Source organism: Nesoenas mayeri (genome assembly GCF_963082525.1).
Source record: "Nesoenas mayeri genome assembly, chromosome: 5".
Lineage (NCBI taxonomy): Eukaryota > Metazoa > Chordata > Aves > Columbiformes > Columbidae > Nesoenas > Nesoenas mayeri.
In genome coordinates this window covers 48534962-48548356 of record NC_137548.1, presented here as the reverse complement: position 1 = coordinate 48548356, position 13395 = coordinate 48534962, and the positions used below count along the sequence as shown (strand labels likewise).

Here is a 13395-nt window from a genome sequence, read left to right as displayed (position 1 = left end):
GGGGGCGTTGGTAAAACCTTTCCTCTGCGCTGAGGCGGCTTGGCTGCGGAGTGGGGGGCGTGCCGCTTCCCCCGCCTTCAATGCTCAGGCAACGAGAGAGACAGCCCCGGCTCCTGGGAGGGCGGGGAAGCGAAGAGAAACAAGATGGCAGCTGCTTTGTGGTTGAGCTGTGGCCGCAGGGGGGTCGTGAGGCTGCTTCTGGGCTGGCGGCCAGCTGTGGGTGCTGGCGCGTTTTTCCTCGACCGAGGAGGCTGGAGGCGTCTGCACGGGACCCGAAAGCTACTGGGTGAGTGATGGGCTGGATTCTGCACCCTTCGTTGTTATTTGGGTGCCTGCACTGTTGGCCTGCTGCTGGAGCTGCGACGTTAACTAAGGGATGGGGGTGGATGGTGTTGAGGTAGAAGTAAGGGCTGTGCGAAGTGGTGGGGAAGTGTGAGTGTCTAGTATTGCCGAGTAGGTGTGTAGGGTGGCAAGGTCGAGCAGGGCCTTTAGTGTACTGCTTGGGAGCGAGTGAGTAGCAATGACCGATTGGGAAGTGGATGAGAAGCCATGCAGATGAGTTAGTTTAGCAGGGTGCTCTTTGATTTGGTGTCTGGAGGTACTAGAAGTACATCAGGAAGGGTATGAGTTTGATGGGAGAGTATTCGAGAGAGATGTGAGAATTATTAAAGGTCTAGAAAAACGTGATCACTGAGAAAAAATGAAGGAATTTGAGTGTAGAGAGGAAAACAGATTAATTGGAGTTTAGGCCTTCAAATATATTCTGTTGTAGATAAGGAAAAAGGTGCTTAACATAGTTGAGAGTTTTCTAGGTTGAGTATGGTTAAGTACTGAAAGAGGTTATGGTTTAGTTTTGAAATAAATAACTTATGCTTTTTCTATGGATAAACAACATTTAATCCAGTTCCTTGTATTCCTTAAACACGTGTTTATTAGAGCATAAGCAAAACAGCACTGGGTGCACGGGGGATTCGCTCCGCCCAACACACACACCTTTAAACAATAAGAAGTGTGCTTAAATACAGTAAGGTATTACATATTCATAATGACCCCAGGAATGCCTATACATATTCATAACCTTTCCCCCCCCCGCTTCTGATTAAAATGAGTCTCAGATAACCATTTCCATAGACCCTCCCCTGTTGCGCCTGCGAAGTGCCACTTGGTGAATTTGAGGAGAGGTCTTTGGGGGTCTTTGGATGAAGGCTCCTTCAGCTTCCTCACAGTGACCTTTTTACCTTTGGCTCATTATGTTGAATTGACTGGGACCCAAGCTGCCAAGTCGATTGAGACCAGACTGGCGCCCCCTTTTGCATCTTCGTTATCTTGTCTCCTCAAGTTTACAGCTAGTTGCAGTATAACTTCTTATCTTGGCATTCGATGGGGTTCTGTTCTTCTTAACATAAAGCTCTAAACTAAACATTTATTGTGTGACTAAGCCTTAAAGTGTTAGTTAGTAGGCACCCATTATAAGTTTTAGTTAACCCTTAAAATGTTAGTTCCCTCTGTCAATATAACTTCATATAGAAGTTTCATGGAGCTTAACCGCGTTTTCCTTTCTCCAGGTTCAGAGTCCGTGCCTCATTTGGTTATAATTGTAAACATTAAACATCTTAGCACGAATCACAACTGTATTTTTCGCAGTTTGGTTTTGTTTGTGTGGGTTTTTTTTTTTGGGTTTTTTTTTTTGTTTGTTTGTTTTGTGTTTTTTTTTGGTTTTTTTTTTTTTTTTTTTTTTCCCCAGCCCCATATGTGGAGATTTCACCACTTTTCTGTCATCTTTTTATTCTACAAGTAATGTTTCAAGTAGCTGGAGAAGGGCATGGAAGCTATATTTTCTGTAATTATTTTATTATTTTTGTTTTAAAAATTGACTTTGAGTTTACAAATTGCATGTCTACCATACATTGCTATGCAGAAGTTTAGTGTTTTGTTCTCCCAAGTCCCACAACATTTTCCAAGAGTGTCATGGATATTTTTCTTTCTGTGATATGCTAGCAAAAGCAGCCTAGAAATAATTATTATGCTTTGGTGGTGAGTATAGGAGTTGAGAGGAGAGAAAAGAAGCCTTGCGTGCGTTTTTCCAGGGTAGGGATTAAATCTTCTTGGCACTGTGATGGTTCAGTTCTTATGTGTGTTTTTTTCTGAACAACGTGCTTGCTGGAGGTGACTAGAAGTTTACAATGGTTTTCTAAATAATTCATGTCAGTTTTATGCCATACACCTTAGCTGCTGTTTAACAATCAACACTGAGCTGTAATTACCACAAACAATAAAACAGATTAAAAATGTATGCAACTGCCATGTGGGAAAATACAGTAGAATTTCAAATGCTAACCTTTAGCAGCTACAAGTAAAACAATATTTTCTTTTTAAATTAAGACCTGTGATGTATTCGTTAATTGCTTTTGCTTGAATCCATTTGGGAAACAAAGTGTTGCCATACGCACATTATTTTATAATTTAAGCAGTATGTTGAACTTTCATTGAATGTTTTAAAGAAAAACATCTATTACATCAGTAGTTGTCTTGCAGTGTGTTTTAGGTCTGCAGGGACAATTAAATAAATGTTCTTGACCCTAGGTTTCCCATAGCATAGTCTCAGACATTTGTGCTTAAAAAAAGTTATTTAGTTGAGCAATAAAGTTAAAAAGAAAATGAAAAGTACAACAAAGAAACAGTCCAGACTGAGTGCTTTTCAAGGGGAGGGATCCTGAGACAAAAGGGGCATGGGCTTTTAAACTCTCACAATCTATGCACCTGCTCTTCATGTGTCCTTCATGTTCTGTCCACGCATCTTTTGGTTCAACAGTAATTCTGAGTCTGGGGACTTTTTTTTTTTTCTTACTGGATTCTCTTTCTCTGCCCAGGCAGCTCTTTCTCTATTCTCATCTAGATGGTTTGCAGCCTCTGCCGGTATTTCCTCTTTATCTCCTGGTACTGGTCTTCAAGGCCCACTGTAACCAAGCAACCAGGTTAAGATAAGTTCACAATATGTGGCCTGGAATTCCAGTGAGCCTGTCCGCTTATGCTGAGTTTGACTACTAATGCTAAACTAGGCTATTCAAACAAAAGAATACAGCTAAAAGAAAATAATGCAGTTAAAAATAATTTGATTAAACTTACATCTGGCTGTAAAATTTTGCTGTTTCAGAGTTTATTTTTCTGAATGAAATTACCACATAGAGTAATATAATATTTATATGTAATTATGTTTTGAAGTAAAATGTTAGCAGCCTTCCAGGTAGTATTAAAGTTGGTTACCCACAACTTGTGAGGTCTTGTATTTAGCATCTTCAAAGGAAGTGGAGCATAGGGTTAGTTTTTAAACTATTTTTCTTACAGTTTCTAAATGTACTTGCAGATTCACGAGAACAGAATTACATTGAAGTGTTTCCATCAGTCAAGAAGGGAAGGAAGGCTATTTGAGTTTATAATACTGTATTTACAGCATAAGGCGTGTTACTAGAAGTGGAAAGATGAATGTTCTTTACTCTTGCTTTGTGATGTAGAGTGCGTTATTCTGCTAGCACTTAGATATTTACATTAGTGATATGGAGATAATATCTCATTAAGAGCATTTGTATTCTCTTGTCTGCTGAAGCTGCTGAGGAGCCCTCAGCTCCCCATGTCTTCCTGAACAGGAGTAGCTGAACATTGTGGGATTTTTTTTCAGAAACAAATTTTCTTTTGAGCCACATGATATATTGGTCTTTTTCAGATAGCAGAAAAGTTCTGCTATGTAATAATAAAACCCCCTTATTATTTGCTTGAGCTTTGAGTCAAATATGCTGTGTACTTGGTGGAGAGCTGGAGAAGGATGAAGGAAATGATTTTTTTTTTTTTTTTTTTTTAGTTACCATTGTGAGTACTTGTCTGATCTCCCACTTAGTAGAGGTTTTGTGAAGTTTTTATCTAGTGACAAGTGTGTTTATTTTCTGAGATGCCATTTGTTTCAGTGTGACTGTTAGTAATAAGTCATTAAGTGCATAAGACTGTTAGCCTACTGTATTGGCTATTAAAGGCATAGTCACATGCCTTCTAAGATCAGTTTGAGTGTTGATCCTCAGTTACAGTTACCATTTTGCAGTGAGGCACAGTAGTATAGAAAATTACCGTTTCTCACTTTCAGATTTGATATGTGCCTTGACTTTTGGATTCTTCCTTCTGTTTTGCATCCTGTTTATTTTATTGTTTATTTATACACTTCGTGTGTACTTGCTGCTTGATCTTTTAACTTGATCAAAGGACCAGAAGGGACTGTATGTTTTGTGGTTGTTGCTCATAATATGAAAGGGAAAATGTTACAGTGGCACAAATTTGTTGCTCAATTTAATGTTTATTCCAAAGTATGGAACAAATTCTGGGGAATGGTTCAAGTGACTCTTTACTGAAGTGAAACATATGAACCACCGTGTTTAATTTTTTTTTTCCCCTCATTAGAAATGTGAAATGCTTTCACTTTTTTTTCATGAAAGTATGTCCACTAGTTCTAGATAGCCCTAGATATTTGTGGGATATGGCTTCAAAATCATGTTTTGATTGCCGAAGTTGATTTGTCAAGTTAGATAGATGAAACAAAGAATACTTCTTTGCATCCTGTAATCTACTTGTTGTTATCTGTAAATACTTTTTGAGTGAACATATATAGTGTAAATTGTGAACTCATGCTTTAATTTGTAGTATTTGAAAAGTGGTCACAGAGAAAACATGATTTGGTAAATGAACACAGGCATTCATAGAATAATACACATTCTTAACATAGTTTATTTGTCTGTGTGTTGGTCCAAGTTGGGGGCTTGCAAGAATAAACTTGTTAAAGAAAATCCTTGGAGGTAATTCAAATGGCAATTGCCAGTGTTATGAGGAACATTGGATAAATTTCTAAGCATTATAGTAATATTAAACTGACATGTATTCAAGTACCATGGAAGGGCTGAGACAAATATGTGTATTTCCTCATGCAGTCTTCTGGGAGCATGAACTGTGCATACACTGGGTTCATTTCCACTAGGCTCAGTTCAAGTGTTTTGGGGAGCATGATCCTTCTTGTGCTGCTCTCCTGGGGGCTTTTGGGAATAAATAACTCACTTTCTGCTCTTGGTGCATTCTAAAATGTCAAGATCATTGCTGGCTAATGAGGTTATTAAACGTTTGCTACAGTGTTTCTGTTTCACATTCTTAAAAAAGTTATGAATGATTTGAGTTGGAAGGGACCTTTAAAGGTCATCTAAACTCATTCCCACTGCAATGAGCAGAGACCACCTCAATTAGCTTGGGTTACTCAGAGCCACATCCAATGTAGCCTTTAATGTTTCCAGGGATGGGGCATCTACCACCTCTCTGGGCAACCTGTTTTAGTGTTTTACCCCCCTCATCTCCATTTTGGACTCTTCTTTTCTCCAGACTAAACAACCCCAACTCTCTCAGCTGTTCTTTGTAGGAGAGGTTTTCCATCCCTCTGATCATCTTTGTGGCCTTCTTGTGGACCCTCTCCAACAGGTCCTTGTATTGAGGGCTCCAGAGCTGGAGGCAGTACTCTTGGTGGAGACTCACCAGAGTGGAATAGAGGGGCAGAATCACCTCCCTTGACCTGCTGGCCACATTTCTTCCGATGCAATCCAGGATAAGATTTGCCTTCTGGGCTGCAAGTGCACATTGCTGGCTCGTGTCCAGTTTTTGATCTACCCGTTGTGCTGTGTAGGACTGCTTTCAATCTCTTCATCCCCCAGCCTGTATTGATAACAAGGGTTCCCCTGACCCAGGTGCAGGACCTTGTCCTTGACCTTGTTGAACCTTATGAGTTTCTCCTGGGTCCACTTCTTGAGCTTGTCCAAATTCCCCTGGAATGCATCCTGTCCCTCAGGTGTGTCAACCACATCACTCAGCTTGGTGTCTGCAAATTTGCCAGGAGTGCACTTGATCCCACTGTCTGTCATTGATGGAGATTAATTGAAAGCACTGGTTCCAGTGTTGGCCCTGAGGACCATTTATCACCCATCTCTATCTGGACATTGCAAAGGAGATGAGAGCCTTGAAGATGCAGAGCGTAGTGGCTGACCATTGGAAGTTGACAATGACCGATTGAGAACTGATCCTCTTACAGCTACGTGAGAAGTTGCCAAAACACTCAACGTTGTTCAGCACTTGAAGCAAACTGGAAAGGTAAAAAAGCTCAATAAGTGCGTGCCTCATGAGCTGACTGAAAATCCAAAAATTAGTCATTTAGAAGTGTTGCCTTCTACAGAAAAACAATGAAATATTTCTCAATTGGATTGTGACATGCAATTAAAAGTGGATTTTATATAACAACTGGTGATGACCAGCTCAGTGGTTGGACCAAGAAGAACCTCCAAAGCCAAACTGGCACCAAAAAAAAGTCATGGTCACTGGTGGTCTGCTGCCAGTCTGATCCACTACAGCAGGGGTGTCAAACTAATTTTCACTGGGGGCCACATCAGCCTCGTGGTTGCCTTCAAAGGGATGAAAGTAATTTTACGACTGTATAAATGTAACTACTCCTTAACAGTTAAGTAAGCTGTTTAGGAGCAGTTACATTTATACAGTATTACTGTTAGAATCAGCCCTTTGAGGGCAACTGTGAGGCTGAACATATTGTTAAATAACCTTGAGGCACCAGCATGTCACTTACCGTCCTCATCTGTTGATCTGTTCTGAAAACAGTGACAAACACAAAGCAAAATACAAGCCCAACAATTCAAATGTATTAAAATTCACGTTTTAGGCTTACCTATTTTGTTTTCTGGCAGGATGTCTGACAGTTTTCCTGAGGTCAGTGTGTCTGTGTCTGGTTTCAGGTCTTGTGCTATAGCAATTTATAAAACAGCATGGAGGTTGTCATCAGTGATGTGTGATCTGTGCTTAGTTGTGTTTAGATTCATAAAAATCATAGAATCATTCTGGCTGGAAGAGACTCTCAGGATCATTGAGTCCAATCATAACCTAACTCTAGCACTAAATCTTGTATAAATGCCTTTTAAACACCCTCAGAGATGGTGACTCCACACTTCCCTGGGCAGCCTGTTCCAATGCCTGACAACCCCTTCCATGAAGAATTTTTTTCCTAATATCCAATCTAAACCTCCCCTGGCACAACTTGAGGCCATTTCCCCTTGTCCTATCATTTGCTACTTGGGAGAAGAGACCAACACCCTCCATGCTGCAACCTCCTTTCAGGTAGTTGCAGGCAACAATAAGGTCTCCCCCGAGCCTCCTTTTCTCTGGGCTAAACAGCCCCTGTTCCTTCAGCTGCTTCTCATAAGACTTGTGTGCCAAGACTTGTCCTCCAAGACTTGTGCTTCAATTCATTATTGAAAATGTGTTTGCACAGACAGGTGCTCCCAAATGTTGACAAAATATGGACAGCATGAAGTTGGAGCTGTGGCATCGAAGCAGAGGGCAGTAGTAGACAGTAAAAAGTCCTCAATTTTAACATGCTCAAACTTTGCTCTGATGCCACTATAGCTTTGAATATCAATTAATTCCATCTGAAGGTTACGGGGTGCATTGTCGACATCAGTGGTGAAAGTATTGGCAAAGATGGCAAAGTTTGAGTGCTCTCTTCTAAAGTTTGAGAAGCACTGGTCAAATTCAGCAATTAACTGGCTCAAATTGATACCCAACTGAATGCATGAAAAAGCACTGGGAAGTGAGGCTGAGATGCTCTGACAAGTAGGGAAGTGTGCAAGATTGTCCTTGTCCACTTGGGACTTCCATAGGTGCAAATTACGCTGTGATCATGTTGGACATCTGTGTGATGACTTGTTTGTGTCCCTGCAGCTTCTGATTGAGTTGTGCAAGATGCTTGGTTATGTCACATAGCATAGCAAAATCCCGCAGCCTGTTCAGATCTGACAGCTCAGGCAAGGGTTTTCCTTTACTTTGCATGAAAAGTGCAGTTTCTCCCCTAAGCTCAAAAAATCGTTTCAGGACTGCACTTTTGCTCAGCCACCTTACTTCTTTATGGTATGGCACGTCTTCATGCTCCAAGTCCATTTCCTGTAAAAACACTTGAAACTGGTGATGATTCAAACTATGTGCCTGAATGACGTTCACTCTTCTCATGACTATGGTCATAATATTATCCAGTTCCAGAACCTTTTCATACAGAGCTTCTTGATGGATAATGCAATGATACATTATCAAAGGTGTGTGGCACTTACTTTTTTGTGTTTTCTCCCTCATTAGTCCAACCAAGCCTATTTTTTCTCCACACATTGGAGGTGCACTGTTGGTAGTTAGCCCTACCAGCTTATCCCAGGGTAGTTTATGATTACTTATACTTCTCCACCACATCAAAAATGTCCTTCCCTGTTGTCATCCCATGCATGGCAATTACATCGAAGAGCTCCTCGGTGGCAGAAAAGTCCCTCCACTGCCACCGCCCCCCCGACATAATTCTTGACTTTCAATGCCCCAAGACACTTACTAGTGTCCCCTGTCAATCTTACCTATTACTCCTCTTACACAGACTTGCCACTCTCCTATAGCTACAGCCACAGCTCCAGCTGTTCTCCTACTCCTGCAGCATAATGCACATCACACGCCCTACACATGTGAGCAAGCACGCTAGCAGGAGTGTATGGGCAACGAGCTTGGCGCTGCTGACGGGTAGAAGCAAGGTGCCAGGCTGGATAAAACAAGATGGAGGGCAGGAATTGGCCCGTGGGCCCTATGTTTGCGACCTGTGCACTACAGCTTTCTGAATTCTGGCGAAACCATCCTACCTGAGAAGTATGGTCAGCAAATCAATGAGATGCACTGAAAACTGCAATGCTTTAGCCAGCATCGGTCAACAGAAAGGCCCCAGTTCTTCCTCATGACAGCACCTGACTACACATCACACAACCAACGCTTCAAAAGTTGAATAAATGGGGCTATGAAGTTTTGCCTCATCTGTCATATTCACCTGACCTCTCACCAAGCAACTACCACTTCTTCAAGCATCTTGACAACTCTTTGCAGGGAAAATGCCTCTACAACCAAGAGGATGCAAAAAATGCTTTTCAAGAGTTTGTCGAATCCCAAAACATGGATTTTTACGCTATAGGAGTAAATGAGCTTATTTCTTGTTGGCAAAAATGTGTTGATTGTAATCGTTCCTCATTTGATTAATAAAGACATGTTTGAGTCTAGTTATGATTTAAAATTCACCGTCTGAAACTGAAATTACTTTTGCACCAATCTAATAGTATCTAAAAAGGTATTTATATATTTATTTATTTATGTGTCTTTGGCCCTAGAACTGTTCTTTAAAAGTTTAGAGAGATAGTATCTCTTGTATTACAAGCTATATGTCAGAATACTAATTTGATATACTGGACCAAATGAAAAAAAGAAGTAGTGTGCTGTGAAGCCAAGGAGTGTGCTGTATCATGAGCTCTGTCCTCAGAAGAATCCCACTTTATATGGCATTCAGCTTACTTCTGTGCAGTCCCACTTCTCTCTGTATGAGTTTACTAAGCAGGCTCAGTCAGTTGGCAGATGGAGTGATCTGCTAGCTAGCTGTGTCTAGTACATGGTGTTGCAGGGCCAGAGAGGTTGTGGTGTTGTGTTGCTTAAATACATTGGGCTTTTTTTATTTGGCTTGTTAAAGGAAAGAAAAGGCTAAGAATTTACCAGGTCTCTATATAGATGCCCACGAGAAGGTTCTCTGTAATGAGAAATCTTTCAAGCTTTTTAACACATACATGAGATCTAATCACTGAAACTTGAAATTAGGCAATTTCAATCTGCAAAGTAGATACAGTTTCCTAGCAGAAAGGATAAATAAACATTGGAAAAGTTTATTAGTGACACAGGTGGATCATCAGTGTCTGAAGCACAAGGATCAGAGGGCTCTATTAATTTAAAAGAGATACTTTAATTTGTCATCTGGAAAAAATTTCACAGCCTGTGGCAAAGAGGAGGAGGAAAGGAGAAAGAGAATGTAGTGTTTCTGCTGGACTTTGATAAGAGCAATGACACTTCTGGTCTAGGAATTCAAGACTCTTGAATCCCCATTTCTTTTTTAATATTGGAACTTTGGTAGAATGGGATTACATTATTTGCTTTGGCATGTCCTTAATATTACAGTTCAGCACTAAGACAAAGGTCATAATGACGGATTTAGCCTTTGATTGTGAGTCAGAAAGTCTAACAATTGGCTAGATATGTTATACACATTTGTACCCTGCTCTGTCCTCACACTTGTGTGCCCATGACTAGAAGCCTGGAGATGGATAAGTACTCTGAAACAGAAGAGAAGATGCCTGCCTGACTGATACTCTGGTTAGACATTTGTAATCATACTACTCACACACTGTGTAACTAGGAAGGAAAACTATGGTAAACACCACTGAGGAATTTATGTGCGGAGTAATACTATCCTCTGTAGTACTTCTGGGTTTATCAGTGGGGAGCAATACCCCTCACCTGATACTTCTCACCCAGTTTCTTGTGATTGTAGTGGTTTTGGCCTCTCTTGAGGAGTGAGATATGTGTGCGTGCATTTGTGTGTATGTTGTTCTCTCCTCTGGGCTTGCTTATGTTTGACAAATCTTATATTCAGACTTCCTTTCCTGCCAAGCAAGTAGGAAATGAAAGCACAAGTCTTTAAGACTCATCTCATTCACTTGTGTTCTGGAGCAGATCAGAGGCTGTGGCATATCATTTTAACAGAGGTTTTGCTGAAAGGGGCAGGTTTTATTGATGGGGCAGAACTAAGTATATGCAGCGCCATGTGTGGAAAACCCCTAAAATGGGAAATGTGGTGTGGTTTGGTTTAGTACATATGACTCTGATACACAAGAGTCAGGGGGTATTAGCAGGCTCTGTTTTGAAATCTGTGGTGTTTTGAGAGTGAGGGGGGAATAAAATAAAAAATGCTTGGTAGCTTAATGCTAGCTGCTGTTTTTTGGGGGTTGGTTGGTTTGTTTGTTTTCCTAACGCATATTTGTATTTTATAGCTGCTTTTTCATTCTGCACATGGTAGCTTGTGCGTAGTTGGAGCTTTAAGCAAGTTGTAGATATTTTTTCTGTTTACATTACTGTTGGACAAAAGTTACATAATCCTGTTTCAATTACATCCGCTGTAGAATTGTTCAGTAGGTCAGGCTGAACTGAAGGGTACTTGAAATACTAGTTTGTATATTTTTAATAATGCACTAAGACTTGGTTGTGGAGCAAGCTTCCATTAAAAAATAGTTGAATCCAAGCTGACACAGCATGAGTCATCTTCATCAGATCCAAATTTTCTACATCATATTTTTACTTAAGACAGAGTTCAATTTGCTAATACCTTGTATTATTTATGACTTCATACTCAAGTTGACTTCATACTCAAGTTGACCCTTATTCTCTGTGTAACATACAGGTTCTATATTTGCCTTGTATTCCTTGGTGCTCTTAGGAGTGCATGCTTGTATGTAAGCTTAAAGAGCATCATAATGAATCTTTTGTTTAGCTGTCTTTCCGATTCATGGACTTCTAGTTTCTTTTGTGTTAAGCAGTTAACTGAGAAAATAATTATACTGATCTAGATAATCATGTGTTTATTTTACAGGTACACCTGGTATTAGAGTTCTCATGCCTGCACTTTCTCCTACAATGGAAGAAGGAAACATTGTGAAATGGTTAAAAAAGGAAGGTAAGATAGCATTTTCTATGACCGTGTTTGTTGTAATTTTTTAGCTATATGAATTTGTTATGTAAAAACAAGATCATTCTTTCTGGTTGTACCTTAGTATTTTGAGGCAAAATGTTTGATATGCGTACGCTGTCTTTTTGAGCAAGACGCAGTTTAATATTGTTAGTTCTTGAAACTTTTTTCCTTTATTTAATTGTCTTCCAAAAGGTTGCATTGAACATATATTTGAAAAAATTCCATTAGGCTATTCCAGGGTATGAGAGTGTGTGTGTGTTGTTTTTAATTCCTAGTGTTGTCATGCTGATCAGTACCTTTGGAAGTCTGAGCGCCTTTGACTTTAGGGAGGATCTCTGTTTCATTATTCTGGTGCATTACAAAATAACATAGTATTTGTATAGCTGTTATTCAGAGCTTTTTTAATGTCTAAATTATAGTTTACAGTTAAAGCCAATAGAACAATTTAAATTACTTTCATAACCCAAATTCCAAATGGGGAAATTTCCTTCCAAAAAAGACCAAACCCAATCCAAAAACCAAACTACTCCTCCAAAAAAAGTCTTTAACAACCTTGGTTATCTTAGATTCTTTGTACTCTGAAAAGTGAAAAGTAATGTACTTCTGCTAAAGTATGTTGGAGTGTGGGAGATTTGAGGGATTTTCTTGAGGTTGTTGTGTGGATGTGTTTCTATTAGATGGAGATTTATTTCTGAACCAGCCAAAGGGATCTCAAGGCCAGCTCAAAGGCTGAAAAACAACACCCGCTGTGGGAGTGAGGCCTCAGGGCCTCAACAAGATGTACATATAAGGAGACTTGTTTCTGTAATAAATGGCTTCACTTGAATTCATATTGGATTGTGTGGAGTCCATGATTTTTTGCCCTCGCATTGGAGCAGCTAGATAAATAGTGTGAGTGTATGTTCTGTCTTCACATAGGCTGTAGGTAAATGAAAAATGATCCACAGAAGAATCAGCAGTGCTTGTTTTGTCAGTGACCTTTCTCCTACCTTTTTCCCTCTTTAATTTAATATTAAAACTGGATTTTGACTGTAGTTTTGGATTCCAGGCAGCAGTTGTTGATTGGTATAGGGTGCATTGCAAACTTTTAGGTAACTGTAGGAATATATCTTGTTCTCAGATATTTTTGGATTTGCTGAAGAGTTGAATACATTTGGAGAAAAGAAAATCAATTAAAGCATTTTATATTTGACAAACACAATTTGGTGAGCTAAACTATTCTGCCTAGGTAAGCCATGTCCTTTGTTTCGATACACCCAGCACCATTGCGTTAGTGGAGTACTTTGCTTTTGTATGTTTTGTATATGTTTTGAGAAACAGCTGGAAGGCAACTTCTTGCTCCAGTTTGCTCATAAAACTTATAGTAAGAATTTCTGCAGAATTTACTAGGAACAGTATGGCAGTTTATGTGTGTAAAAAGTAATTGTGCCAATCTTCTTGAAACTTGTAACTTCAGTTATTCAAGTATCAAGTCTGAGATTATGCTGAAGAAGGGAGCCATCCTAAGTCTTTTTTGTAGTCATTAGTTGTCAACAGCTCTAAGACACTAAAAACCATAGTCTGTTTTACAACAAATACAGCATTCAAAATTGCAAGAGAAAGCGAAGAAGGGAGCATGATAGGAGTTTAAGTAGATTCCAGTTTGCTCCACAGCACAAATTAATTTGTTTTCCTCATAAAAAAAGTCGTGGGATGCAACAGCTATGTAATGATTTTTCTGTCTTTCCACACCA

At 39.8% G+C, this 13395-nt stretch overlaps 1 protein-coding gene across 8 annotated transcripts in view; it reads left to right on the top strand.

Moving 5' to 3' along the window:
- Window positions 1-4: 4 nt before the first annotated feature.
- Window positions 5-13395, top strand: part of PDHX (pyruvate dehydrogenase complex component X) — a 104271-nt gene continuing 90880 nt past the window's right edge. For 7 of the 8 annotated variants that reach the window (XR_013922137.1, XR_013922138.1, XM_080344562.1 and 4 more), the window contains exons 1-2: window positions 5-286; window positions 11564-11647. Coding sequence is in view for 5 of the 8 variants with exons in the window: in XM_080344562.1 (XP_080200688.1) it covers window positions 145-286; window positions 11564-11647 (226 nt within the window). In the remaining 3 variants the exon portion in view is untranslated. Of the gene's footprint in view, window positions 287-11563; window positions 11648-12840; window positions 12891-13395 lie in introns of those variants that run through there. The other variant, XM_080344567.1, reaches the window with a different exon arrangement.